The 23,867-nt window shown below is 45.4% G+C and overlaps 11 protein-coding genes across 11 annotated transcripts; 5 read left to right on the top strand and 6 right to left on the bottom strand.

Annotated features, from left to right (window-relative positions):
• Positions 1–1,694: 1,694 nt before the first annotated feature.
• VTP21DRAFT_11621 (uncharacterized protein) lies at positions 1,695–3,469 on the bottom strand (the record flags this gene model as incomplete). The annotated part of the gene is made up of 6 exons (XM_069391086.1): positions 1,695–1,850; positions 1,914–2,300; positions 2,405–2,672; positions 2,760–3,042; positions 3,142–3,273; positions 3,349–3,469. 6 exons carry the CDS (start codon positions 3,467–3,469, stop codon positions 1,695–1,697), a joined length of 1,347 nt encoding a protein of 448 aa, XP_069252252.1.
• Positions 3,470–4,482: 1,013 nt separating this feature from the next.
• Positions 4,483–6,603, top strand: VTP21DRAFT_11620 (uncharacterized protein; the record flags this gene model as incomplete). Its single annotated transcript, XM_069391085.1, has 6 exons — positions 4,483–4,671; positions 4,791–4,856; positions 4,937–5,108; positions 5,174–5,555; positions 5,651–6,346; positions 6,444–6,603. The coding sequence occupies 6 exons, from the start codon at positions 4,483–4,485 to the stop codon at positions 6,601–6,603; spliced, it is 1,665 nt and encodes a 554-aa protein (XP_069252251.1).
• A 679-nt stretch (positions 6,604–7,282) lies between these two features.
• On the bottom strand, positions 7,283–7,915 carry VTP21DRAFT_11619 (uncharacterized protein; the record flags this gene model as incomplete). The annotated part of the gene is made up of 2 exons (XM_069391083.1): positions 7,283–7,734; positions 7,807–7,915. The coding sequence occupies 2 exons, from the start codon at positions 7,913–7,915 to the stop codon at positions 7,283–7,285; spliced, it is 561 nt and encodes a 186-aa protein (XP_069252250.1).
• Positions 7,916–7,938: 23 nt separating this feature from the next.
• VTP21DRAFT_11618 (uncharacterized protein) lies at positions 7,939–8,898 on the bottom strand (the record flags this gene model as incomplete). The annotated part of the gene is made up of 1 exon (XM_069391082.1): positions 7,939–8,898. One exon carries the CDS (start codon positions 8,896–8,898, stop codon positions 7,939–7,941), a length of 960 nt encoding a protein of 319 aa, XP_069252249.1.
• A 987-nt stretch (positions 8,899–9,885) lies between these two features.
• On the bottom strand, positions 9,886–10,116 carry VTP21DRAFT_11617 (uncharacterized protein; the record flags this gene model as incomplete). The annotated part of the gene is made up of 1 exon (XM_069391081.1): positions 9,886–10,116. One exon carries the CDS (start codon positions 10,114–10,116, stop codon positions 9,886–9,888), a length of 231 nt encoding a protein of 76 aa, XP_069252248.1.
• Positions 10,117–12,164: 2,048 nt separating this feature from the next.
• On the bottom strand, positions 12,165–12,773 carry VTP21DRAFT_11616 (uncharacterized protein; the record flags this gene model as incomplete). Its single annotated transcript, XM_069391080.1, has 1 exon — positions 12,165–12,773. One exon carries the CDS (start codon positions 12,771–12,773, stop codon positions 12,165–12,167), a length of 609 nt encoding a protein of 202 aa, XP_069252247.1.
• A 1,045-nt stretch (positions 12,774–13,818) lies between these two features.
• Positions 13,819–14,751, top strand: VTP21DRAFT_11615 (uncharacterized protein; the record flags this gene model as incomplete). The annotated part of the gene is made up of 2 exons (XM_069391079.1): positions 13,819–14,088; positions 14,161–14,751. 2 exons carry the CDS (start codon positions 13,819–13,821, stop codon positions 14,749–14,751), a joined length of 861 nt encoding a protein of 286 aa, XP_069252246.1.
• A 406-nt stretch (positions 14,752–15,157) lies between these two features.
• Positions 15,158–16,962, top strand: VTP21DRAFT_11614 (uncharacterized protein; the record flags this gene model as incomplete). The annotated part of the gene is made up of 8 exons (XM_069391078.1): positions 15,158–15,248; positions 15,313–15,711; positions 15,779–15,899; positions 15,958–16,019; positions 16,088–16,311; positions 16,372–16,476; positions 16,538–16,595; positions 16,676–16,962. The coding sequence occupies 8 exons, from the start codon at positions 15,158–15,160 to the stop codon at positions 16,960–16,962; spliced, it is 1,347 nt and encodes a 448-aa protein (XP_069252245.1).
• A 286-nt stretch (positions 16,963–17,248) lies between these two features.
• Positions 17,249–19,261, top strand: VTP21DRAFT_11613 (uncharacterized protein; the record flags this gene model as incomplete). The annotated part of the gene is made up of 10 exons (XM_069391077.1): positions 17,249–17,491; positions 17,569–17,615; positions 17,698–17,857; positions 17,922–17,995; positions 18,059–18,215; positions 18,321–18,410; positions 18,467–18,580; positions 18,649–18,792; positions 18,855–19,049; positions 19,124–19,261. 10 exons carry the CDS (start codon positions 17,249–17,251, stop codon positions 19,259–19,261), a joined length of 1,362 nt encoding a protein of 453 aa, XP_069252244.1.
• A 337-nt stretch (positions 19,262–19,598) lies between these two features.
• On the bottom strand, positions 19,599–22,414 carry VTP21DRAFT_11612 (uncharacterized protein; the record flags this gene model as incomplete). The annotated part of the gene is made up of 10 exons (XM_069391076.1): positions 19,599–19,718; positions 19,780–19,969; positions 20,044–20,409; positions 20,486–20,837; positions 20,925–21,048; positions 21,134–21,351; positions 21,430–21,443; positions 21,512–21,593; positions 21,751–21,832; positions 21,905–22,414. 10 exons carry the CDS (start codon positions 22,412–22,414, stop codon positions 19,599–19,601), a joined length of 2,058 nt encoding a protein of 685 aa, XP_069252243.1.
• A 270-nt stretch (positions 22,415–22,684) lies between these two features.
• Positions 22,685–23,793, top strand: VTP21DRAFT_11611 (uncharacterized protein; the record flags this gene model as incomplete). The annotated part of the gene is made up of 3 exons (XM_069391075.1): positions 22,685–22,921; positions 22,977–23,057; positions 23,119–23,793. The coding sequence occupies 3 exons, from the start codon at positions 22,685–22,687 to the stop codon at positions 23,791–23,793; spliced, it is 993 nt and encodes a 330-aa protein (XP_069252242.1).
• Positions 23,794–23,867: the final 74 nt, after the last annotated feature.

The following is a 23,867-nucleotide window of genomic DNA, read 5'->3' as shown; positions in this document are numbered from 1 at the left end:
AATATATAATCGTGTTCATTGCAATAAACACTCCCCCTAAAATGTCATTTCGCCCGGAATGACACCCTCGATCCCTCCTAGTGATGTGATGTTGGAGGGAATCGTTTACACTCTAGCTTTTCCTATATCCCCTATCCACGGTTTGTAGGAGCTCCTTGGCACGTGTACATGTACGTACCTATGTACATGTACTCGCGCTCTATTTACGGAGAAATGTCATTCAGGTAAGGAGCGGGGCGTCTCACCATGATCAGCCTTTGACAGGATGTCAGTTCCCAAGGCGATGTGACGCTATGAATTGCTCCTTAAAACAAATTATGCTCAATTGGAAGTGGGGTGGGCAACTTATACTTAAAAAAAGCTAAGAAGAGGACAATATAAACCGCTGTAACCAATGTGAAACAAGCGTCGCTCTTGATATGATCTAATCCTACCAGACAAGTACACGCTGTCTACATCTTATGTATTTGGAAATATAACGCCCCGTGGAGGTGGGTCAGGCTACTATGGTGCAACAGTGAAAAATTCATCGTTGTAGCGTCGCAGTAGACCGACTCGAGAAATGTCTATCCAGAATTCCGACTCATGACCATGACCTATCGGGTCGATGTGCTCAAAGCGACGAAATCTCTATTAATATGACATCAGTATCAAACGAAAACAACCATAAACGAGCTTTAGAAGGTTCACAGGATGGAACCCAATGATGAGATAATACAAAATGCCATTCTGCTTTTAGCAAAAAGCAGCACTTGCATATGCGCGCCGACTGGACCCCCTTATTAACACCAATTCATCTGCTCGCTTAGCTTCACGGCCCTGGGAGACTGCACTGAGCCCCTCCACGCCTAATAACTATGGCTAAGCTGTCAACGTGCCTAGGTTTCGGCCGCTTGAGCAACAGCAAGAGGCCGAATGAAAGCGTCGCCGGACTGCCAACCTTATAGCGAGTAGCTTATCTTTGAAGAGGCTTCCATGGGCTCCTACACGGCATGGTGCCTTGCGGCTGAATTTAGCATTTATTTTTTCCTCCATTGGCAGGTGCTAGGAGCAACCATGTACCCGCGACCGCGACGCGCGGCGTATGAAATCGAAGCTAATCTTTCCTCAGGCTTGGGAGCCGCGCACAATCTTGTGTGCAGCTTGCCCATCCTAGATAATCTCCTGAGTAGAACCTTAGTTGTGTGCAAGCGTGCACGAGCACACCGTCCTACTTGGAAAGGGTGCTCGAGGTCAGCCAGGCCTATTCTTGTCGCGGAATCGATCAAAGGGAGCTCCGGATAAAAATTACTGGACTCTTGTGTTCCCTTCGGTGAAAATCGTGTGCGAATCGCCGCCGTATAGAATGAATATAGCAAACCGTCCCTTCTAAGCTTGTCTTTGACAAACAGGTGTCACACGGTACAAGGCGCCCCCCTCTCATTAACAGCCTCTTCCTCCCTCTCCTCTCTCGATTCGTCACGAAAGTATTTAGAGCACACTGGCAACATTACTCGAGGGTGTATATTCGCTTTTAGGAAGAGTGAATATGGCCGCGGAAAGCGAGGATGTAATAGGAAATGAAGTGTAGTCTTATATTTGTTTTTGATTAACGAAACTAGCAATTGCAAATAAATTAAGGACATAAGATAAAAAAAATGGGATCACGGATAATGACAGAGGGAATATGTATTTTTTTTTTTTCTTAAATTAAACTAAAGCTTAACAATAAACTCCTGTGCCAAATCTTCTTCATTTTGCTTCGCCTGTCTTGCGCGGCTCCTGGCCGAGTGAGGTTTTGGGCTGGGATAACGAACCCCTTCTTCGGCATTGGAAAGATATGCATTTTGTGGAGGAGTGATCATATGGGCCTGTATCCATTGAAGATGAGAAAATGCTCATACCACTTGCGAAGAGTAGGACATTGGGCTTACCGTGTCTTTATCCGTCTTCATTCCGGCCATATATTCTTCGTCGGGATCCTCAATCTTCTGCCAGCGCTCACCGTGCGAAGTGCCCAGCGCAGACATGGAGATGGTGTTTGATTCGAGTCCACTCACATCTCTGTGTTTATTGCGGGTCCCGAGGAAGGTGCGCACCAAGGCCGACTTGAGTCCCTTCTTGGACGGGTCGCCGTGGCGATCCACTAAGTCGGCTTTGATCTTGTCGAGCGCATTATAGAGCGCCGGGTCGACAAGAAAAGCGATAAAATTGCAGAGTCCTGGAATGTCGGTCGTGAGGTTACCAGCAAGTACCAGGCCCCACAAGTTCTTATTGTGCACGTGGATATAGACTTCGCTGATGATGAACACGGTTTGTGTCTTCAGTGGGCACGCGGAATCAAAGAAATAGATACGCATGTTAATTAGGGCGTGCCGATGGCTCAATTGGGTGAAGGGTGTGGATAAAATAGAGCTATATTTACCAGGAAGGGGATCAATGGATATAAAAGGATGCGAATTAACACTCGGTTGACAGCAAGCTGCGTGCGCCGCTGAATCGAGCTGATATGGCGAGGGGTAGCGGTGCCGACGTCAGTGCTGATTTGCTTATTCAATAGCGCATTGCTCCGGTAAATTTTGGCCGCCACGAGCCCGGTCACCACCATGCAGTAGATGATGTTGATGGAGGTCGGGATAACCCAAGAGTACCATTCCCAAATCTTTGCCGGCATCGTCCACGAATCCTGATACCTGTCCATATTCGCATTTGGTCAGCCAAGAGAGAGGAAATAGGCCACCCATCAGAAAGTTAACAGCACTGCTGCCATAAATACGAACCAGCAAAAGCCCTGGGCTCTATCAAGTCCATATCTTCCCGCGATGAACGGAGGAACACTAAACACCAATGAGATGAAGATTGAGCCGAAAAAGTAGAGCCATTTCTCCATCCATGGCCGATATGGCTTCTCCATCAGCACAACCCACTGGAGGTTGAAGGCGATGGAGGTGGTAAGGAAGAGGTACAGATTGGTCGTCAACACGATAAAGAACACATTGAAACTGCACCAGAAACCCTCGACGGTATAGAAGGTATAGTAAAGAATGGCAGCCGCTTTTGCAACTATTGAAGATAGAGAGAGGAGAAAGAGAAGGGTGCAGAGGGGAGAGGTTGATTAGAACCTGTGAAGAGGGCAAGCAGGCTATTAGAAAAGAGACTGACTATCTACTAGCGATATTGCCACATTGAGACGAAGGCTAATGCGGTCCACCAGCCGCCGGTCGTAGAGCCAGAGCCCAAGGGTGATAAGGACGACAAGCGACCCTCCGATGATGGACAGGGCATTTCCCCAGACTGGCCGAGGCAAAATCAAGAGCAGCTAAAGGTGAGCACGCTTTCACAATGGCAGAGCGATCCGTCGCCACTTACCGTTGATGCCCACCGCCAGACTATTCACGGCCGGGTCATCGATCAACATGTTGGGGATGTTCTCATCCTCGCTGGCTTTGTCGGCGAACCGCTTGAGCAGTTCCACAGCACGAGAGCCCATGGTAGTAGGTTGCTGTGAAGAGGGAGAGGAGACGGAGGGGAAGGAGGGCGAGAGGGCGACGTCGAGAGAGATGCAGTTGGGGAAGCGAAAAGGAAAGAAAGGAGCGAGGGAGAAGCAGAATAAACATTCTCTTTGGAATCAAGCCATTTTGCCCCGTTTTGCTCATCCTCTTCGAAGGCTTCGTGGAGTTTGAATTGGTTTTTGTGTCCGAAAAATGGCTGGTGATCTATTTAGCGAGCGTATACTCCTAAATAGCCCTAGCACCGCCCGAGGACAGCGGGAAAAGAAGGCAGCAAACCTTACCTTGCTCTCGCATGATAAGATTAGAGTTTAGGCAAGATTCATCGCGCGTTTCAGAAACGTTTCAGCCTGCTCACTTTCATTTCCCTCGCGCTACGTCAATCAAACAAGCACCTATGGGACGCGCCGTTCGGACGCCGCCCGGTCTCCCCCTTCTTAAACCATCCGAAACCCCCCTAATGGACACAGGGGCGAGGAGAGTAAGGTGTGAGGGGCCTTTCGAGGCACAGACTTGGGCCAGGCCTTGGCCTCGGTACTGTGCGCTCTCCCTGACATCCAGACAAACACAACCGAACGCATCGCTAAAATGACCAAGGACAAAACAGGCTTAACCGCTTGGCTCGGCCGAACCTTGGTGCGGCATACAGAGGAGTACAAACTTATTGTTCAAATATACTATCCGCAGGGAGAATAAGCGAAAAAAGACTCTGCTGTCGCGGCAACTGACTTGCCAGGGGAATCCCACCGGCGTACCTGGGAAAAAATAGGTGGAGAATTTTAATCAGACCGACCGGTTCGTATTCTTGTGTAATAGACTTGCTGGATTGATTCGTTCGAAACATCCTACTTATTCTGTAGTATAGGCGAGATAAATATGCTAACCCTTTGCCACGACTTTTCTTTTTTTTTTTTTCCTTGTCTCTCCCCTTCTACTTCCCCGGTTCCAAGCACCTTTCCTCGCTTTTCCCTCTCCCCACTATCACAACCCCACTATGCGGTCAATAAAGCTTTTCCTCATCACCCTCTCGTGCATGGTCCTCTCCGGCAGCCTTGTTGCCGCTGAGAATTTCGATGCCAAAATCAACGCTCAAAAGGCCTACACCGATGCCCTTGTGAAGGAGGCCCAGGACCAGAAGCTCCCCGACTTCAAGTTTGAGGAGACCTCCATTGCAGAACTTCAGGTATGGCCTGCCGCTGGTTTGGTTGCCAAAGCTTTATTTTGCTCTTTTTATTCTTCTTTGGTCCCAACCCACACGCGTCGGTATTCATTATCGGATTAATTAATTATTTCTTTATTCAGGCGGCCTTGAACGCTGGGACCATCACTTCTCGCCAGCTCGTTGCGTGGTACGTAAAGCGCATTAATGTAAGTAGCACATGGCCAGCCCATGGCTGTACTTTTTTGAGGCTCTTGTGCTCGGGTCGCTCAGCCCGTGTTGCTTTTAGGAATTCGACAATACCTATAGGGGCGTTCAAGAGCTGAACCCCGACCTCTTCCAAATTGCCGATGCGCTTGATAATGAACGCAAGGAAAACAAGACCCGTGGCCCCATGCATGGTATCCCCATTCTTCTCAAAGACAACATCGCGACGGGCGACAAGATGTACAACACCGCAGGTATGTCTTGATTGACCGCCTGTAAAGGAAGGCTGGCGAATGTTAACATCTCCGCAACACTGCAGGTTCGCTTTCCCTCTGGGATGACAACTGCAAACCCACTAGGGACTCGACCCTCGCCCAGAAGCTTCGTGAGGCTGGTGCCATCATCTTCGGCAAGGCATGCATGAGCGAATGGGCCAATTTCCGTACTTTGAATGGCACTTTGGCACGGTATCATGATTCTGATGGATTCAGCGGCCGCTGTGGACAGACGGCCAACGCTTACAACACTTCCACCTCTCCAAGCGGCTCTAGTGGAGGCTCGGCTGTGTCGGTCGCCGCCAACTTCATTACTGTTGCTTTGGGCAGTGATACCGACGCTTCTATCGTTGCGCCCGCCTCCATTCATGCTTTGGTCGGTCTCCGCCCCACCGTGGGTCTCACCTCTCGTGACCTTGTGATCCCGTAAGTGTTTTCGAGAAAACCCGGTCGCCTCTTTCAGGCCACAGCGAAAAAAAGCAGCAAAGACAGAGATTGATGTTTTATTGTTGGTGATTTAGGATTTCGCATACTCAAGACACCGTTGGTCCTCTTGCCCGCAGTGTTGCTGATGCTGCTGCAGTGCTTGAGGTCATTGCTGGACTGGATTCCAAGGATACCCTCACCAACATGCCCCCCCCTCCTCCGAGCCTCCAACGTGAGAAGTACACCGCTGCTCTCGACAAAGATGGCCTCAAGGGGATGCGCATCGGTGTTCCCCAGCGGGAGTTCTGGTTCGCCATTTTGAACAACCAGGCCGACAAGGATGCCATGGAGAATGCCATCAAGAAGATTGCAGAGCTCGGCGCCACCGTGGTTGATCCCGCCCCCATCCCCACCTCCCAGGAAATCGTGTCCAAAGGCTTCAAAGCGGGCTCCCCCGAATATGATGTGCTCCTCACCGACTACAAGCACGACATCAATGCTTATCTTGCCACCCTGCCCAAGGAATGCCCAATGAAGACGATGCAGGATCTGATCGACTTCAACAACCGCAACGCCGACAAAGAGATGCAGTTCTTCGGGCAGGATGTGTTCTTGGCCGCCCAGAACACCACCGGCCTCGACGATCCCAAGTACAAGGAGCAGCTTGCCCTCGACCGCAAGCTCGGCGGAGAACAGGGCATTGACGCCGCCATGAACAAGGATAACCTCGATCTGTTGGTGGTGCCCGTCAACTGGGCCTTCTTCCCTCCACAACCCATGGCAATGGCTGGGTAGGTGTTTTGCGTTGCATTTTATATAGGGAGGCCTCCTCTCTCGGCCATTTCAGACCCCGTCTTACCCCCCTTGCTGGATATTTGTTTTCAATAGATACCCCATGATCACGGTCCCCATTGGATTCGACGCTAACGGCGTTCCATTCGCCCTTGGCTTCATCGGCCGTGCCTACAGCGAATCCCAGCTTATCAAGGCTGCCTATGCCTTTGAGCAGGCCACCAAGGCTCGTAAGCCTCCGGTGCTTCACAACTAAATCCAGTTGCCGTAACCCAACCACCGCTATTCTTCTTATATACTCTCCGATATATCTCTGCAGATTTCACCCTGCCTTCCTCTAAATTCCCCCCCCCCCCCCCATTTTTTTTTCTTTGTTTATGTATTGCCATTAATTTGCTCCACCTCCCGTTATTTATTTGAAAAATAGAAGTTTATTTAATCGAGTTTACCGTATGTTCTACTATACAAATAAAAAGTCTGTATCATTCAGGTAGATGATGCCCCGACCTTGATCGCCCTCCTCTAAGGAGAAAGCATGGGAAAGTTTGCCATCTCTGAAATGGACCAGTAACGCCTACTCGCTTAGGTAAACAAGTATGAGGTGACACTACTTATTAGGACCGAACACTGAACTGAGACCTTCGTGTTGAGTCTTGTAGATCAATAAAATTACAATCCACCCGCAAATATCTAGGAGTCGTCAAGCTTGAGCGTATTTACAATGCAAAGAGAAATGAACCGAAAAATGAAATACAAAGAGGATATCGAATACGCCCAGCTCTGTTGAGCCGCTGTACAACATTCTTCTCCTGAAATCTTTAGGTAATGCTGCAGCATGAAAAATCAAGGAGATAAATCAAACATTATGACAAATTGTATCACCCCCCTCCTCTTCCTCCTCCTCCTCCTCCTCCTCCTCTTCCTTCGACTGTCCTTTAAGCTTTTCCATATATGGCCTCAATGAACCAGACCCATCTCATGATCACCGACCTCACCTCCTCATAGCTCTTCGCATCGAATCCCATCGCCTCAATTTGACCCGGTACACGCCACACTGCCGGCGGTGCTGGGCTTTTGCGGGCTACGCGGAAAAATTCACGATGCACGCGCCGGCAGTTGGAGCACTGCGTCAAGCTACTTCGATACGAGTCGAGCTCGATGTGGATGAGACGTTCGGCACGCTTCACATATTTGCACCGAGGGAGGTCCGAAAGCGAAGCGTCGGTAGAGTCCGACGGTGGGGGAGTAGGCGGAATCGTTTCGATCAAATAGGCACGGAAGAGACATTGCTTCTGCCACTCTTGCATACGCCGGTGTGGGTTGGATGCTCGGCCAATCTTGAAGAAGACATGTTGCTGGGTTCCGGAATGATGTGCAATGGAGGGATCTGAGGTGTTGAAAGCAATGGTTATCTAAAGTGTCCCAGACCCATTAGGCTATCATGAATAGAGCACCTTACCTTCCACAAGGAAATAGGCATAGATAAATCCCGGCTGATCGGATTTTGAGATGGATTTCTCCATCTCTTCTCGTAGTAGCCGCTTGGTTAAATCCGGTAGATGAGGCATAATCCAATCTAATAATGAACAAATTAGCAACAGTTTCGCCGCATCACAACCGATGTAGTATTGCCTTCTGCTCTAACTCGCATCATTCCTCCAACGTCCAGCATAGTGCTGATACGAGTCTGGTCTCGGTGTTGATGACAAAACCAAGTGCCACTCACAGGTTGGCCATCCTCATTCAGCTTTAGTCGGCGTCCACAGCGCCTCCCATTTTTATTGATCCCATGGCACTGATTAATAGAATCGGCAGAGTGTTTGGATGTAGATACTGAAGAGGCTGTAGAGGGAGTCGAGGACAAAGGAGGCAGGTGCTGCAACACTTGAGTTGAGGAAGGTGAATGCAAGGCACTCGAGTATTGGGTTTCGTTGGTTCCTGTTAGAAATGGAGCAGGAATTTGTAACAGGGAAGGCTTTTGCTGTTGTATGGGTATAGTGGCGGGAAAAATTGGTTGAACATTGGTTTGAGTCTGACTCTCATATCCGCTATTGGGTGGGCAAAGACCCGGCGTGGAGAGAGGTAGGGCTGTTTGCGGTAGGGATTGGGTTGAATGCGGTCGATTCAAAGGAGTCCACGAAGATCCTGTCGCGCTTGTTTTAACCTTTGAAGATACTCTGCCCTTTATTAGGGATGTAAGCCCGCTAAGCATGTCTTTTACAATGGATGGCGCAGACCGGCGCCGCGATACATTGCTAATGCGAGAATCATCCTGAGCGTTATGGCGAGGGGAACCATCCGAAGCATCTTGCAGGCGACGGTGTTGATTACTTTGCCCAGCTTGGCCAGCATTTTTTGTTCGTCGAGCTGGAAGTGGTGGGAGCGGCTTGGTATTTAGTGCTGATGAATTCTCCGATGTTTTCGAAGGAGGCGGGCAGCCGGTTTTAACCGACAAATGTGGTGACCTTTTGTCTTTTGTGTCATTAATGGATAGGGTCTCTAGTAGTTTACTCACCTGCTTTATTTCGCCGCTAAATTCATATGAAGACATAATATTATGGGGCAGCAGCGGTGGGGTTTAGATGGTGGTTGTGTTTAGTGGCGCTTGACAAATTCTTTATGGGCAGTTTAAGCCACATCTTTCATTGCTCGCAGATGTTTAGCATACAAGAGACATGGAAATAAAAAACCTAGCCTCGAGCTTTTTTATTGGTCACTATTCCAACAAAGAGAGGGATGAGGCTCTTAAAACTTAAGCTATTAAGATTTTGTATTGTAATCCGAATTACTCACGTAGTTTCTCTATTTAGCTTGTGTAGATCACTCACAGTCGATACAGACACCTCTAAAGCTTACCAGGCTATGCATCTAATAATGTGATGAGCTAAAAACAGCTGGCTGCTCTTCTTGATTTCTTAATTGCTTTGTACCGTAGGGCTAATAAATATCCCACTTCTTTTTTTTATTCAAATCCAATTTAACTTGCACCGGTTGTTACTCGGCCCAATGAAAGTAGCGACCGCCAGATTTTCCAGGATAAACCCTTGAGTGAGTGAGAGAAAGAGGTGAGGGGGAGAAGGGAAGGTTCCCAGCTATTACCGCAATGGCCAGCTCCGGAACCTAATACAAGAGGGATTAGAGTTCGCCGACCATGTGGACAGGAGCAGGGGTGGTTCCGGGTGAGGGAAGATGTGGGCTTACATTCAATCAAAAACAGAAAAGAAATATAGATATATTGGGGATAGTCCCAGATAAATTAATAAATAAACTTAATGGAAGTCGAATAGCCGACTTTGTTATGTCTCATCTCCCCCCGGAGTTCCGGATATATCGTCTCGATTTTTTATCACTAAGACACGGGCGGGTGGGAGGAAGGGCGCTTCAGAAAGCCACCGACTTTTTTATTAGCCAAACGGTTGTGTGCAAACGGAAAACAATGTCCTATCCAGAAGATACAGGCCAAACCGGCGAAACAGAGCCGGCAATGTACATACATCCAAAAGTCAATAAAGGAGAAACAATATAACCGAAAACTTTGTCAGCTTGTGCTCAGCGCTAAGCTGAAGAAGGGTAAAACAACCAAGGTCGTAGGAATTTGTTCCAGTGGAAAATAGAGGAATACATGCTTCAAAAATGGAAAAAGTCGATGAAAGGGCGCGCTAGCATTAGAAGGCAGACGGTGCAGCGGCTCCTGACTACGCGTGCCTGCTCCCGACGAACCACTATCGGAGATGGATGGTGCGCATATGATAGCGAAGCTGCTCCTCATCGTGGAAGTGACAAAGGCAGTACTCGCACTTGTAGTAAGACATGAGAGAAGAGAGGCGATATCCTTTCGGTGGAATTAATAACAACGGTGGGAAGGCACTACGCAATATATGGGGAATGATAGGATTCGTAAAAAAAAAAAAAGACGGTTGCGAGGCCATCTATTTATATACTGCGTTCAAATTGACGACACGGACCACTCTTCCATCTGCGGCCAATGAGGGATACTAATTTTTCATACTTTGCATTTCCAGGTTTACGATTTCGGCATTATTTTTCTCACTCCACACCACGGTTAGGCTATGACCATGTTTCAAATAATGGGGGATTATGTGATGTAACCTCCAGAATAGGTTTGCAGAGTTGGCTCCCTCCCGCGCTCCCCGATGGCGCGCCCTGCGGCTAGCTAGCGGCGACAGCCTTCATGCGGATAACGCCAGCGGGCTGGGGTGGGGACGTATGTCGCCCGTGATGGAGTGGTTACGCTTTAATTTAGATAAGGCGACAAACCACCACCACGGCTGGCAGGGTTGGTCGGACTCTAGTCTTGGAGGAAAAAAAAAGCACAAAGTTTTGCGTTATAAACCTTGATCTTACTCACCTCCTCCTCTCGCCATTCCTCTTTCCGCTGCGGCTTTCCAATTTGGAAAAGCGTTTATTGCAACTCATGACTTTTAGGTTTATAATTAATGGATGCGAAAGAAGAGCCCTACCATTCGACAGGGACTACTTTACTGAAAGAATGCTAGCATCTCTGTCGCGAGGACTCTTCGATGCCCCTTAGACGCCCAAACGCTTGGGCCAAAGCGAGGCTCATCGACCTCTCCAAGCATTTCGAGCTTAGTGGCCCCAGCTTTGCGGCCTCACTTTGGCCGTGGACGCCAGTTTTCAAGGAGACAATGCAATCCAGATGTATCGATTTGGCGCTCGAGTGCTCATATAGAATCTTGTCTCCTCGGCAAAACAAGGTATATTGCCAGGGTTTCCTTTTCCTTCTTTATTTGTGACCACAAGGTCCGAGGAGCTGGATAACAAAAGGCAAGTGGAAGCTAAGCAGCGTTAAGATTTGGTGGTGCTAAAACTCCTTCCAATCCAGCTTAATAATAACATTAGTTAGGTCCTGCTTCATGCGGTGTTTGATAGTGAAATCAATCCCCACAGATGATGCTTGAATAGTGTAATCAATGCCAGATTCTCGCATCGCCTCTGAAAGGTGCAATGGAAAATTAGATTCTCTCTTTCCGTCTCACACCGAATAAAAAACTCTAAATGGGTGTGAACTTTTGGGCCATAGAAAAAATTAAACCTTTGGGCGACGAGGAGAGGAGGGAGGGGAGGGAGGGGAGGAGGGGGGGATAGAGTTCGAACACTTCCATTAGCTCCGCGGAGTGGATGGAATTCCAAGTTGATTGAGAATAGGCGGCGAGGAGCCAGAGTTGGCTTGAATTACCTACGCCGATATGAATAAATGTGCAGGAAACTCCTGTAAATAGAAATAAAAAGGGAATGATTATCGCCGTTCTCTGTTTAGATTTGTCAATGATGTCAGCTGGGGCCGCTATTTGGCATATTTTGAATATCCCACGTTTCCTGAATTATTTACTGTATTCGGATTTTTTCGGTACTCGACGGCCGTCCTCGATCCCCGTCTCTGTCAATAGAATGAATGAAGAATGTTGAGCCGAATATATCGGTACACTCACATATTCCCACGCAATCCCCCCTTTCCTCCCCCTCTCCCCAAAGGCATTTCAGGGTTGTACCATTAAGGAGGACGAGTAATAGATGGAGCCTTTCGCGTGGAACTTTTTAAGCTTGCGTTTAATTCCAAAGCACTGGGGTTACATCGCAAAAATCGCGTAATCCCTGGATTTAATGTTTAAGGTTCATATAAGCCAAGAGATGCTGAAGCAGAAAACGCTCATATTAACAAAAAAAAAACAAACAAACAATACGAGTGAAAGAAGAAGTGGAAGAAAAGGAGGCGAGAGAAGTAAGGAAAAACATATACCAGGGCGTGATCAACTCACAGGAAGAAAAAACAATGGATCACCTATTTGCCCTCTCCAAGAATTTTTTTGTACCCTGCACAATAAGTCTGTGCTCTACCGCATGAATCCGCTCTTCTAACGATTCAAGCGTATCCTTCTCTAATATTGGCACACTCTCCACGAGAATAGGCTCGCCCTGATCCACTTCCGCAATCACTTGATGCACCATCACACCCGTCTCCTTGATCTCTCCCCTTTGAAATGCCTCGAACGCGCGTCCAATGGCGTTGGCGCCGTCAAATTGCCCGGGTAAAGCCGGGTGCAAATTGATTACATTCCCAGTGGGAAAGCGGCTTAGGAACTCGGGTGATAGAATATGCATCCAGCCAGCTAGCACAATGAGATCAGGATTCTGGGAGGCGATTTTATCGGCGAGATCGGCATCGTACTCGGATCGCGATTTGCCCGCATCGCGATACGGTTTCAGTGGAAAGATAAGCGTTGGAATGCCGGCCTCTTTAGCACGCGTAAGCCCATATGCTTTGGTACGATTGGAAACCACCAGGGCAATATCAGCCGGAAGATCCCCCGTCCGGGTGGCATCTATGAGTGCTTGGAGATTGGAACCGTATCCGGAGATAAGTACGGCGAGCTTAGGTCGTGACATTACAATGGTGTTTTATTGACAAGCCCTTTCTCCCCCTCGTGTTTGGTTTGTTTGCTGGTTGGCGCAGTTGATGGAATATTCCATTTATTTCTGTATTTCTTTCTCCGAAGGAAAATCAAACTCAGTTATAAAGTGGAGGATTAGAAATCAAAAACTCGCGGTATTCTAATTCCCAATTTCAACTTCAGATACGTAAAATACACGTATTAGAATTGGGTGCATCCCCTCTTTCGTTCTACCATTATGTACTGAACAGTCGGATGGATGCTCTAAAAGAGGTCATGGTTTATAGACATACAGATATATCAAATACATTAACGCAGTTATATGGTAGATCAATTTCATCATGTGGAGGAACGAAAAAGAGGCGCAAGTAGCATATTATCACTAAGGATATGTGGCTATGGGGTCTTAATTAGTGGAGAATTTCTGGAAAAAATCTTTATAATAGCACTCGAAAATCTATTGTAGAGGATGTAGGATAGCCTAACTTATTCCTTGAATATCTTTAACACACTTGCAACTTGCCATCGTTGCTCAAGTGTATTTAGTTTAATTTGGCTAACGAAAAACAGGCTTCAAATGGGACCCTTGATATTTTAGTAATAAAAGAGACTCTATTATCAATGCGAATTTAAATGATGGAATAGTCAATTGGCTATGTAGAGTATAAAAATGTTTTGCCACATCACAAATACAAGAAACAGGGAATGATATATGAAGGAAGATCAATAGTGGTGTTGTCTATCCTATTTTTACACCCGTGAAAAAAAGTTTAGGGGCTAGATTTAGAAGTATTTTACGCTTCAAGCAGTTTCATTAAACTCCACCCGCCACCCTGTGGTTTGACCTACTAAATTCGGACAATAAAAAAGAATTTCTCGAATAATTTTCTTGGCTTTCTTGGAACTTGATTCGATCAGTGTTTTTTTATTTTTATTTTTTCTTTTTTTCCATGCCTAAAGGATATATAGGGTGAAGGAATCGTCCAATTCCCCACTAATTCATTCAATTCATTATTTTTTTTATTTCATCACAACATACAATGACAACATCATCACTACAATTTTCTCGTCAAAGACTCCTGTGGTTGCTATTTTGCTGCTCCTTGTTGAGCTTATTCTTCCAATGTGCGTCAGCACAGCCAGTGAGCATCGACCGACGTCAAATACCCAATATACCTGAGCAGCTTGACCCTCGAGTTACCCTTAGCCGTTTTCAGATCACCGTCCCCGCCATAGTGGGTGCCGTTATCCTGATAGCAGTCGGTCTATACTTTGCACTGCTAGGTTATCGATTCTTCAAAGTCACTATGGTAAGCCTCTAATTGAACCAGCGAGTCTATACGGCAGCCCAGGCTAATCTTGTTGGCATTTGCTTCCTATAGTTCTTTGTCGGGCTCTACGTGGTCTCCATCTTAGTTGCAACGGCTCTTCTCAACACCAATGCAGCCAGCAATACTGCCTTGGTTCTTGGTGTCTCATTGGGTGTGGGCGTCGTTGCAGGGCTAATTCTTGTCTGCTGTTGGTTCGTCGGGCTCTTCTTCTTGGGAGGACTTGGAGGCTTCTTCCTTGCCATGTTTATCTTGTCCCTTAAAACGGGCGGGCTTATCGAATCTAACACTGGAAGGATCATCTTCATCATTTGTCTCGTAGTGGCAGGAGGTGTACTGATCTGGTTTTTGGAAAAACCCATCACCATTATTTTCACTTCCTTGATCGGATCTTTCTCCCTGTTTCTCGGTATCGACTTCTTCGCTCAGACTGGCCTCTATGCCTGCTTCGACGCCTTTCTCCATAGCGGTCGGTTTGTTGCTGATGGCAAAGTGTACGGCATGCTCGCGGGTATGGCCGTATTCTTCCTGATCGGCCTTATAGTGCAGTTCAAATTCCATTCATCCCTGGGAGGCTTCCGAAGTCGCTCATCGGCACCTTATGGGTGGAACCGCAACAAAGCAAAGCAGGTTGGCGATGTGTAGAAGTTTAGAGCTACTTTGGAGCTAGGTTTCTGCCTTCTGAATTATTTTATCTGTAATAGTTCATTCCGCACTCATTTTATTGCATCCTGCTGTTAATTCTTTTCTCGTCATACTACATCAATCCCATATTTTTTACCCCCTCCCAAATTGTAATTGTAAATTTTTTTTTACTTATGTAGTCACCGATTATTCTATAAATCTGATGACCAAAAAAACATTACTCCGCTCGAAATCGAGAATCACGTATAGTAGTAACTATGGAAAATATTACCCATGAATTTTCTCACGGTCCCTCCAAATTATATAAACAACTCACCCCCTTCGTTTATCGCCTCCAGAAAAAAAAAATAGCATTTATACATTACCCTCCCATTAAAATCCTGCCGCAAATTGAGTCTTAGTCACAATGACGACCCAAACCAAGGACAAATACAAGTATATGGATGGTTTTGGAAACCATTTTTCGTCAGAGGCACTTGAGGGAGCTTTGCCGATAGGTACATAGGCTGGTTTCATTGCCTCTTTTACTCAATTATTTCAACTCGCTATCAAATAATGTAGGCCAGAACATGCCTCAGGTGTGCCCCTATGGCCTTTATTCCGAGCAGCTCTCTGGCACAGCTTTTACGGTTGATCGTAAGAATAACCAGCGAACCTGGTTCTATCGCATTCGCCCATCTGTTACCCATCGTCCATTTGAACCTCATACCGAAGTCAGGGATCTCGTCAGCCATTTTGGCACCGGATCTCCCAATGTTCACACAAATCCCAATCAACTTCGGTGGTCTCCTTTTGATCTTCCAGGCGAAGGGGACTCTGTAGATTTCGTACAGGGTCTCCATACCGTTGCTGGTTCGGGTGACCCAGCACAGCGTTCCGGCATTGCCATCCACATCTATGCAGCGAATGCCGATATGAAAGAAAAGGCATTCTACAACTCTGACGGTGACTTTTTAATTGGTGAGCTTGTCTCGTATATAAATTTTTTTGACAGAGCAGCTACTAATATGAGTGTTACTCGTTCTAGTACCTCAATTGGGTGCTCTTGACATTACGACTGAATTTGGCAAAATGTTGGTAAGGCCAAATGAAATTTGTGTCATTCAGCGTGGTATGCGGTTCACCGTCGCCCTGCCCGATGGACCTAGGTAAGTGAGCATTGAAATTCGCCCCAGCAGCCTTCTAATTGTATTTTCGTCGCAATAGCCGTGGTTATATTTGCGAAGTTTACAACAACCACTTCGAACTTCCTGATCTTGGACCTATTGGTAAGTTTATATTCTACTAAATATGATTCCATTCATTATGTAACATATGGGCTGTGATGGGTGAATAGGTGCTAATGGACTTGCCAACCCACGGGACTTCCAGACCCCTGTTGCAGCGTTTGAGGATGTAGAGGGCGACTGGACTGTCATCTCAAAGTTCAACGGCAAGCTCTTTTCTGCTAAGCAAAACCACTCACCTTACAATGTGGTTGCATGGCACGGAAACTATGCTCCATACAAATATGATTTGGCTAAATTTAACACCATCAACACTGTCTCCTTTGACCACCCAGTAAGCCCCATTAACTATTTGTTTAAGATATTTTTTACTTATTTTCTCACACCCTTCAAGGATCCCTCCATCTTCACAGTACTTACCTGCAAGTCCGCATTCCCCGGAACTGCTCTCGCCGACTTTGTAATCTTCCCCCCTCGCTGGATGGTCGCTGAAAACACCGTAAATATGAGATCATATGCATGGGCATATACAGCCTCTAACTTTTTTTTTTCAACTGCAGTTCCGTCCTCCTTATTATCATCGTAACTCTATGGCTGAATTCATGGGACTTATCCATGGTAGAGTTTATGCCACTGATTTTCGTTATACGTGACCAATGGGCTTATTTTTTGTCTCCTCCCTCTTCTCCACACCCTAGGTGTCTATGATGCTAAGGCTGAAGGTTTCAACCCTGGTGGTGCAACCCTCCATAATTTGATGACTCCTCATGGCCCTGATTCCACGACCTTTGAAAAGGCCTCAAGGGCAACCCTCGGCCCCCACAAAATCGATGGTACTCAGGCCTTTATGTTCGAGACCTCACAAATCCTCTCCGTCACCGACTGGGCCCTCAACCGGTGCCAAAAGATCCAGGAAAACTACTTTGAGTGCTGGCAAGGACTGAAGAGCTACTTCAATGCTGAAAATAGAGATCAAAAGATTTAAACATATGTATACTTGACCATAACTCTCCTTTGTTTTATTATCCTTACCTATTTCCATTTGCTCCCATTGCCATTCTCATGATATTTGTTATGTCCCTATATTTTTCCCAGTTTGCTTTACGAAATGAGAAGTTATCTTTAGGGAAACACGTAGTAGCAGTCACAAATACGCGTAAAATAAATCAGGAACAAAACTCAGCTCAACTCCTCACTTCTCAACAAATCCCATATCTTAAGTTGCTTTACCATCATCTTTTAGTACGTGGATCTAGTATTGGTGTTTCATTATGAGCTACGATCCCAGAACTCCCGGCAAAACCATTTACAGCTTTCCTACTCTAACGCCTAAGGAAATTTTGCAATGCATGCATGAGCTTCAGATACCCTTTGGAGAAGAAGATTTTACCAAGCCTAGCGCGCAACGCCTACAAAATGTATATGGGGAGTTTCTGGACATTTTGATGGGTGTCAATCCCGCCGATTTAGAGTCTGCAGGGGCGGCCATACTGGAGGTGGTAGAGGAATATCCGGTAAACTCCATTAGAATTTAAGTCTGTTTGGTGATAAAATTGGATTTTCTAATATATATAGGACGCGTCGCTTGTAGGAAATCTATAGCGATTCTATGGGAAATATGACATTTTATCGAATGCTGTGAGTATACTTCTTAAAAGATAATATGGCCTATAGATATTTTTCATTTGAAGCTAAATGCTGGTTTGCGCTTTCCATATAGCGAAAATCTCATGATAAATATTGGAGTAGGGGATTTTGGTCTACGCGATTTGCTAAAGCCAGATCCAGGCCGTACAAGGCGTATTATTAGTGCCTTAATCAATTTCGCAAAATTCCATCAGAGCCGATTAGCTGTATTTGACAAGTATGCGACGCGCTCGGTATGTGCCTTTAATTGTCCAGTAGTTTTCTATTCCTATTTACGCACTATGCAATTCTGTCTAGGACGAGTACTTCGAAAAGCGGGCACAGCTGGAGGCAGAAACCCAGGATCTTACGGAACGATTAAATAATCTAAAGTATTAATTATTTCCCAAGTATACCTCATACTGATATTTATTTTGCGCAATTTTAACATAAAGGTTACAGCGGGCTGAAGAAGAACCTGCTATCAAAAAAGCGAAAGAGCTTAACAGTGCTATAACTAAAGATCTCCGAGAACTTAAAAAACAGGAGAGCACACTGGCCGAAGAAATCGATGAATTAAAGGGACAAAAGAGCGAACTGAAGAAACATCTGGTGAGTAAATAATATTTCTCTTTTGCTCTTTAGAGAAAATCTAAAGTGATAAACTTTAACCAACCTTCCCTCTCGCTTCTTGTCTCTCCTTCACTTTTGATATAGGAAAGTAACTATGGTCTCCTGGTCTCTACAAAGCAAGAATTGCAAAGACTTCGTTCAAGAATCGTCCATAATCCCGAGAAATTAAAAGATGTTGGTAGTGTTTATAGGTATTATCTAGCGGTGCATATTAACCCTGTATGATCTAGGAAATTGCTACAATGTCTAACAATTTGGTAAATGAGAAAGAAGACCTTGCTCAACTGAGGAAAAAAGAAAGAGAGGTTCATCTTAAATTGGATGCAATAAGTGTCGTTGAACAGGTGTGTTACTCTTCATCATGCAATTGGACTTACAAGCTAATTAACACTCTTCCCGCTTTTTGTAACAGGACGTTGCCTCGTGTATACAGGCTATGGAGGAATGCGAGGCAGAGATGAAGCGACACGAAGAGGCGCTAAGAAAAATGGCCCAGGATAAAGAGAGAACTGAGAAGCTGAAACTGGAGCTACGTGAGCTAGACATGAAAGAGCATGTACGTGGCCTCGTATGTGATAAGAAGAAAAGTCAATGCTAATGTAGTTTACGTCACACTAGCAATTAAAGCGGCAGCTTGACAGCGCCCAAGAAAAGATAGCTAGCCTCCAGAATCAGAAGAAGGTAAAGCATGAGTCACTTGAGCAGAAGCTGACTAAACTACGAGAAGAGCACCAAGTGATATCGGCAGAGCGAGCGGGAATGCAGACAAGGATCGACGCCAATCACCGAATCATCGAGGAGAAGGAGCAGGAGGTTAGTGAAGGATATGACGTGTGTTTACTGGAAACGATAAAGAAAAGGTTAATGGTAATGTTGCATCTGCCTAGATAATGAATTTGCGAAATCAGATCGAAACTGAGATGGCCGAGACACAGGCTGACTACGCGCGGCTCAAGCATCAAGTGGATATATATCAAACAGAATTGTTACGTGCTCTTAAAAACAACGGAGACGCTTTCTCCTGAGATTATTTTCAGTTATTTTTCATTTAGCTCAACTGTGTATGTACTTGTTATTGATTTTTGTTTTAATAAATTAATCTTCATCCACACTTAGAAAGCGGATGAATGTAATATTCAATTCCAAATTAAAGAGCGCGCTGCTAAAAGGGCTGCTTTACTGTATTTTTAGTGGGGGTTCAATCTGCCTCTGAGAAATAGTATGTGTTATATTTTAATTGTCTCTCTCTAAAATGCATGCATTAAATTGAAAAGAAAGAATACAAAAAAAATAATAAAACGCATTAGCGCCCATCAATGGGATTAAACATGATTATTATACTTCCAGAGAGTCCATTGGATATCAATTACTCACATCATCGATATCCAACTCAACTTTGTTGCTGTATTCATGAATTTTGGAATATATTCTATCTTCGACTTCGTCCGTGTACTTGTTTGCAGCAATCTTAAGGATGTCGGCCTATACAAAAGGGTTCAATGGAAGGCGTCAATGAATTGCGAATGATTGAGGCTGCATTTACCATCATTTCAAGATTTCCCATGATATCCACATGATCCGATGTCTTACCCCCTCCACGCAGATCAAAATAAAACTCAGAGCTGTGTTTATACTCACGAGTGGTGACTGGCGAGCCGCTGGGATTGTAGGTGCGACTTCGCCAACCCCTCGCACACATGAAGCCCATTGATATTAAAGGAACCGTACCATCGCTAGAAAATGGTGAATGATATATTACTCTCAAGCTGCATCGTCTGAATAAATATACATTTGTTTAAATACATACCCTTCACCAAACTGCACTCCATGTGAGATGTTTCTCGCCCCGTCGTGTATATCGGAGTTAATATAAACATAAGGAGGGAGCTCTATCGAGGGCTTCTGCGCATTCGGCGCGTAACAGACAGCAGACTCGGCAGAAGAACAGTTGCTACTCGCAGGACACTCTTTCGAGTGCGTGACGGGATATCCTGCAGGGAGCATTTCATAATCTGCAGTATAGTAGAACTTCCTCTCGGTACGTTTCCCGACACCGTAGAAACAATAGGTTCTCATGCTTGAGCGGGGAAGGGTCGCTTCGAGTGGATTCGACCACTTCGTGAGGTCATTGTCATTGCGAAGCAGCTGTTCAGGATCTGTAGTGACTCCATGGCTAGTAAAGAGAAATTGAAAAAGGCAAGTAAATTAGTAGTCTGCAGTGTGTTTGACTCGGGTGCAGAACGGTTCACCTGTAGTTGGTTTTTAGCATGTTAGAGAATGTTCTTGGAACAGACCGATGTAAGAGTTCAAGTGCCGTCTTCGCAGTCTGGTTGCTCATGAGTATCGCGGCATTTTCATTTGCAGTAGTTCCGTCAGTGACGTACGATGTGAAGCTAAGAAGGGACCCAAACGATTCCGTCTGATCATCTGGATCGTCTGGGGCAAAGGTAAGATTACCCCATATCGCCTCGCCACCTTTTGGCAGCATCGAAGCAGCTCCCGGCCAAGTTTGAAAGAGAGCAGCGCGCTCATGTTTTCCGAAAAAGCGCTCCAGCATGTAGGTTCCGACAACACCCATGTGGACTGTATCGGACATCTCACCTATATCGAAAGAGAAGAATGTCCAATTTTGAAATGTATTCTGGCAACTTTGGATATAGAAATAAAATATTGGAAAATATAGCCTACCTGATAACAGTGCCGTCACCGCTTTTGTCACTCCGAGCAATGGTCCAGCAATATTGATAAATGCCTCGATGTGAGTATCTACCCAGTTTGGACCGCCATTCCCGCCACTTGGATGTTCCACCCACTAAAATGATAATAGAACACAACGAGAATAAGATTAATTTAGAATGGCAATTTTTTTCTGGATATGTGATCTAAATTTCAAATACCTTCAAAAAGTAGAAGAACAGATTCGAGCCCATCGAGTGGGCAATGATAACCGATCTCTTGCCATCAATGCGTTTGGCCTGCTCAATCGTATCCTTAAGCTTAGAGAGGTAGCGATCGCGTACTTCCAGATTGCCGAAAGAAAGGCGCCAGTCGTAGGCGGCTAAATGCATATTCGTACTGTCGTACCCAATTGCTGCAAGATTCTCAACAACTTTGGCTGGAAGTGATAGGTGATATTAAGGTAACTATTTATAGTGGAACTAATTGGTATACTTATATAAAAAAATCACTTTACCCCACACCCAATATCTATCATCATAAACAAAATACCGCTCAGCATTATATATTTATAGAATGTAATGCTAGAAAACACTCACCCGGGAAGAAGATAATCGGCAGCGTCAATACCTTGCGCTGCTCGAAGTCGAAAATTTTGCGGGTCCAAGCCCGTTTTGGGATCTAATGACATATGTTTGATCCAGCATTCTTTATCCATCAAAATGGCTCGAAGCATGGCTTATTTTGTGGAAGATAAGTAGAGTTGAACCGAGATAATTAGGATAATTAGTTTTTTTTATACAAAATTAAATGGAAAAAATTCCAAGTTTCAACTCACTAGTTGTTCCCCAAAGCCTTTTGCGAAAGTAGTTACTCGTACAATTGTTGGCCATTGCAGGGGTACTCCAGCTCTCCAAGCCCTAAATTTAAATGAGAAAATATTGTACTGTGAGCAATTGATACGAGCTACATATTGACAGTAAGATTCACACAGTGGACACAATTCCAGGTATCAGTACAACTGGGTAATGCGCTTTGAGTCCCCGCTTGGCGAGTGAAAGTCCAGGCTCAAATTCGGGAGGCCCTGCTTTCGCCATGATAGACTCCGGAATACTGCGCAGAAATGAAACATCTTGTGGCAACAATGTATTCCAATCAAAGCCCATATCAATGCTTTCACTAAGCGCAGCCATTAGCTCTGGAAGTTGGAGTGGAAGCATTGAAAGACCGCGATCAAACGATGGCGGATTTACTGCCAAGAAAGATGCAAGTCCCAGGCCCATCACTAGGCCGAAAATAAACACCAAAAGGCGTTTACGACTAACGGTGACTTTGGCGCTTGAATTGTCGACACTGTATTCATTATTAATTTCATCTCCTTCCTCTTCATAGGCTTTACTCAAGTCAGCTTCCGAATGCGAAGATTTAAGGTTTCGAGGGCGTTCTACGCGCTCATGTTGCAACGTATGAACGCGCCTTGGCTTGCGACGAACCGTGGTCATCCTCCACTTCAGAACCTTGTTATATTAATAAATAGCAATAATTTATGCTTCTAATATACTTTCGTGTGTTCGCCCTATGGATAACGCTTTCGGCCCATAAACTATGTTATAAATAGCGTGACTGTTATGGTTGGCTGCACGTGATTTTTGAAAAAGAATGTCGCTTCGGGAAAATATTAATATAAACTATATCTAGTAAGAGTATATAAGAAATTTCCCAAGCTCCACCATGAACTTTTGTTCTTGATTGAAACGAATTCAAACGATACTATGAAAGCATTTATTACTGGAGGCTCTGGTTATGTTGGGAGAAATCTGATACGATATCTTCTAACCCAGGGCGACACTCTTTCGTGCTTGTCTCGATCGGCTACGAGCGACAAGAATATTAAAGATGCGGCGGCTGATAAACAGCAAGAAGTTTCTATTGTGCGAGGAGATTTGGAGGATACCAATGCACTTACCCAAATGTCGGGATGTGATGTTGTATACCATGTAGCTGCTCTGGTACGTAGCATTGATACTGTGATTGGATATTTAGTATCTCATTATCTTCTATTAGGTCGATTTTGAGCAACCCTGGAAAGAGTTTCTGAAAATCAATGTCCAAGGTACACAAAATGTCGTTGACGCGGCAAAGAAGGTGAGAATGGCTACTTTTTTTCTCTTTTTCTTTTGGATTCATGGTATTTAATGTTTTACAGGCAAAAGTTCCGAAACTCATTCATCTTTCGACTGAAGCGGTTTGTGTTCGCGCAAACCATGGTCTCACAAATCTTGATGAGAACACACCAACTGACCCGCCTCAATGGGCACCATATTCCAAATCCAAGGCAATGGCCGAGGAAATCGTCAAGCGTGCAAATGGGCCCGATTTGAAAACTGCTATCCTCCGCCCGCGCTTTATTTGGGGGAATGACGATACAAGTGCTTTGGCAGGAACGATCAAGGCACTTCAGGGCGGAAGCTTTAAATGGCTAACGCCTCTGCCAGTGACAAATGTGTGCCATGTTGATAATTTGACCCATGCGATGCGACTTGCAGCCGAGAAAGCTTCAGATGGGAACGTGTATTTCGTGACAGATGGGGAGCCAGTCAACTTTAAAGATTTCATCACAAGCTATGTTGCAACTCAAGATTACCATATTCCAGAGAACCTAGGCAGCGTACCGTTTTGGCTTGCGATGTCCTTGGCTGGCATATTGGAAAATGTGCCGTTTGCTCCAAAATTCCCAGGACTCAACCGTCAGAGTATAGTACTCATTGGTCAAGATGTCACGATAGATGATAGTAAAATACGCAGAGAGCTCGGGTATAAACCAGTCATTACCACAGATGAGGGGCTGAGGAAGACACCCAAGTTCATTAACTTGGACTAAATAATTTCCTGTGCAGAAAATATTTATATTTTTCTCTTGATTCACACATTCATTGCTCATTGCTAATGATAAGC

Source organism: Calcarisporiella thermophila, assembly GCF_041956535.1.
Source record: "Calcarisporiella thermophila strain CBS 279.70 unplaced genomic scaffold VTP21scaffold_9, whole genome shotgun sequence".
NCBI lineage: Eukaryota > Fungi > Calcarisporiellomycota > Calcarisporiellomycetes > Calcarisporiellales > Calcarisporiellaceae > Calcarisporiella > Calcarisporiella thermophila.
The sequence above is the reverse complement of the archived record's forward strand: the minus strand, read 5'-3'. Positions and strand labels throughout refer to the sequence as shown.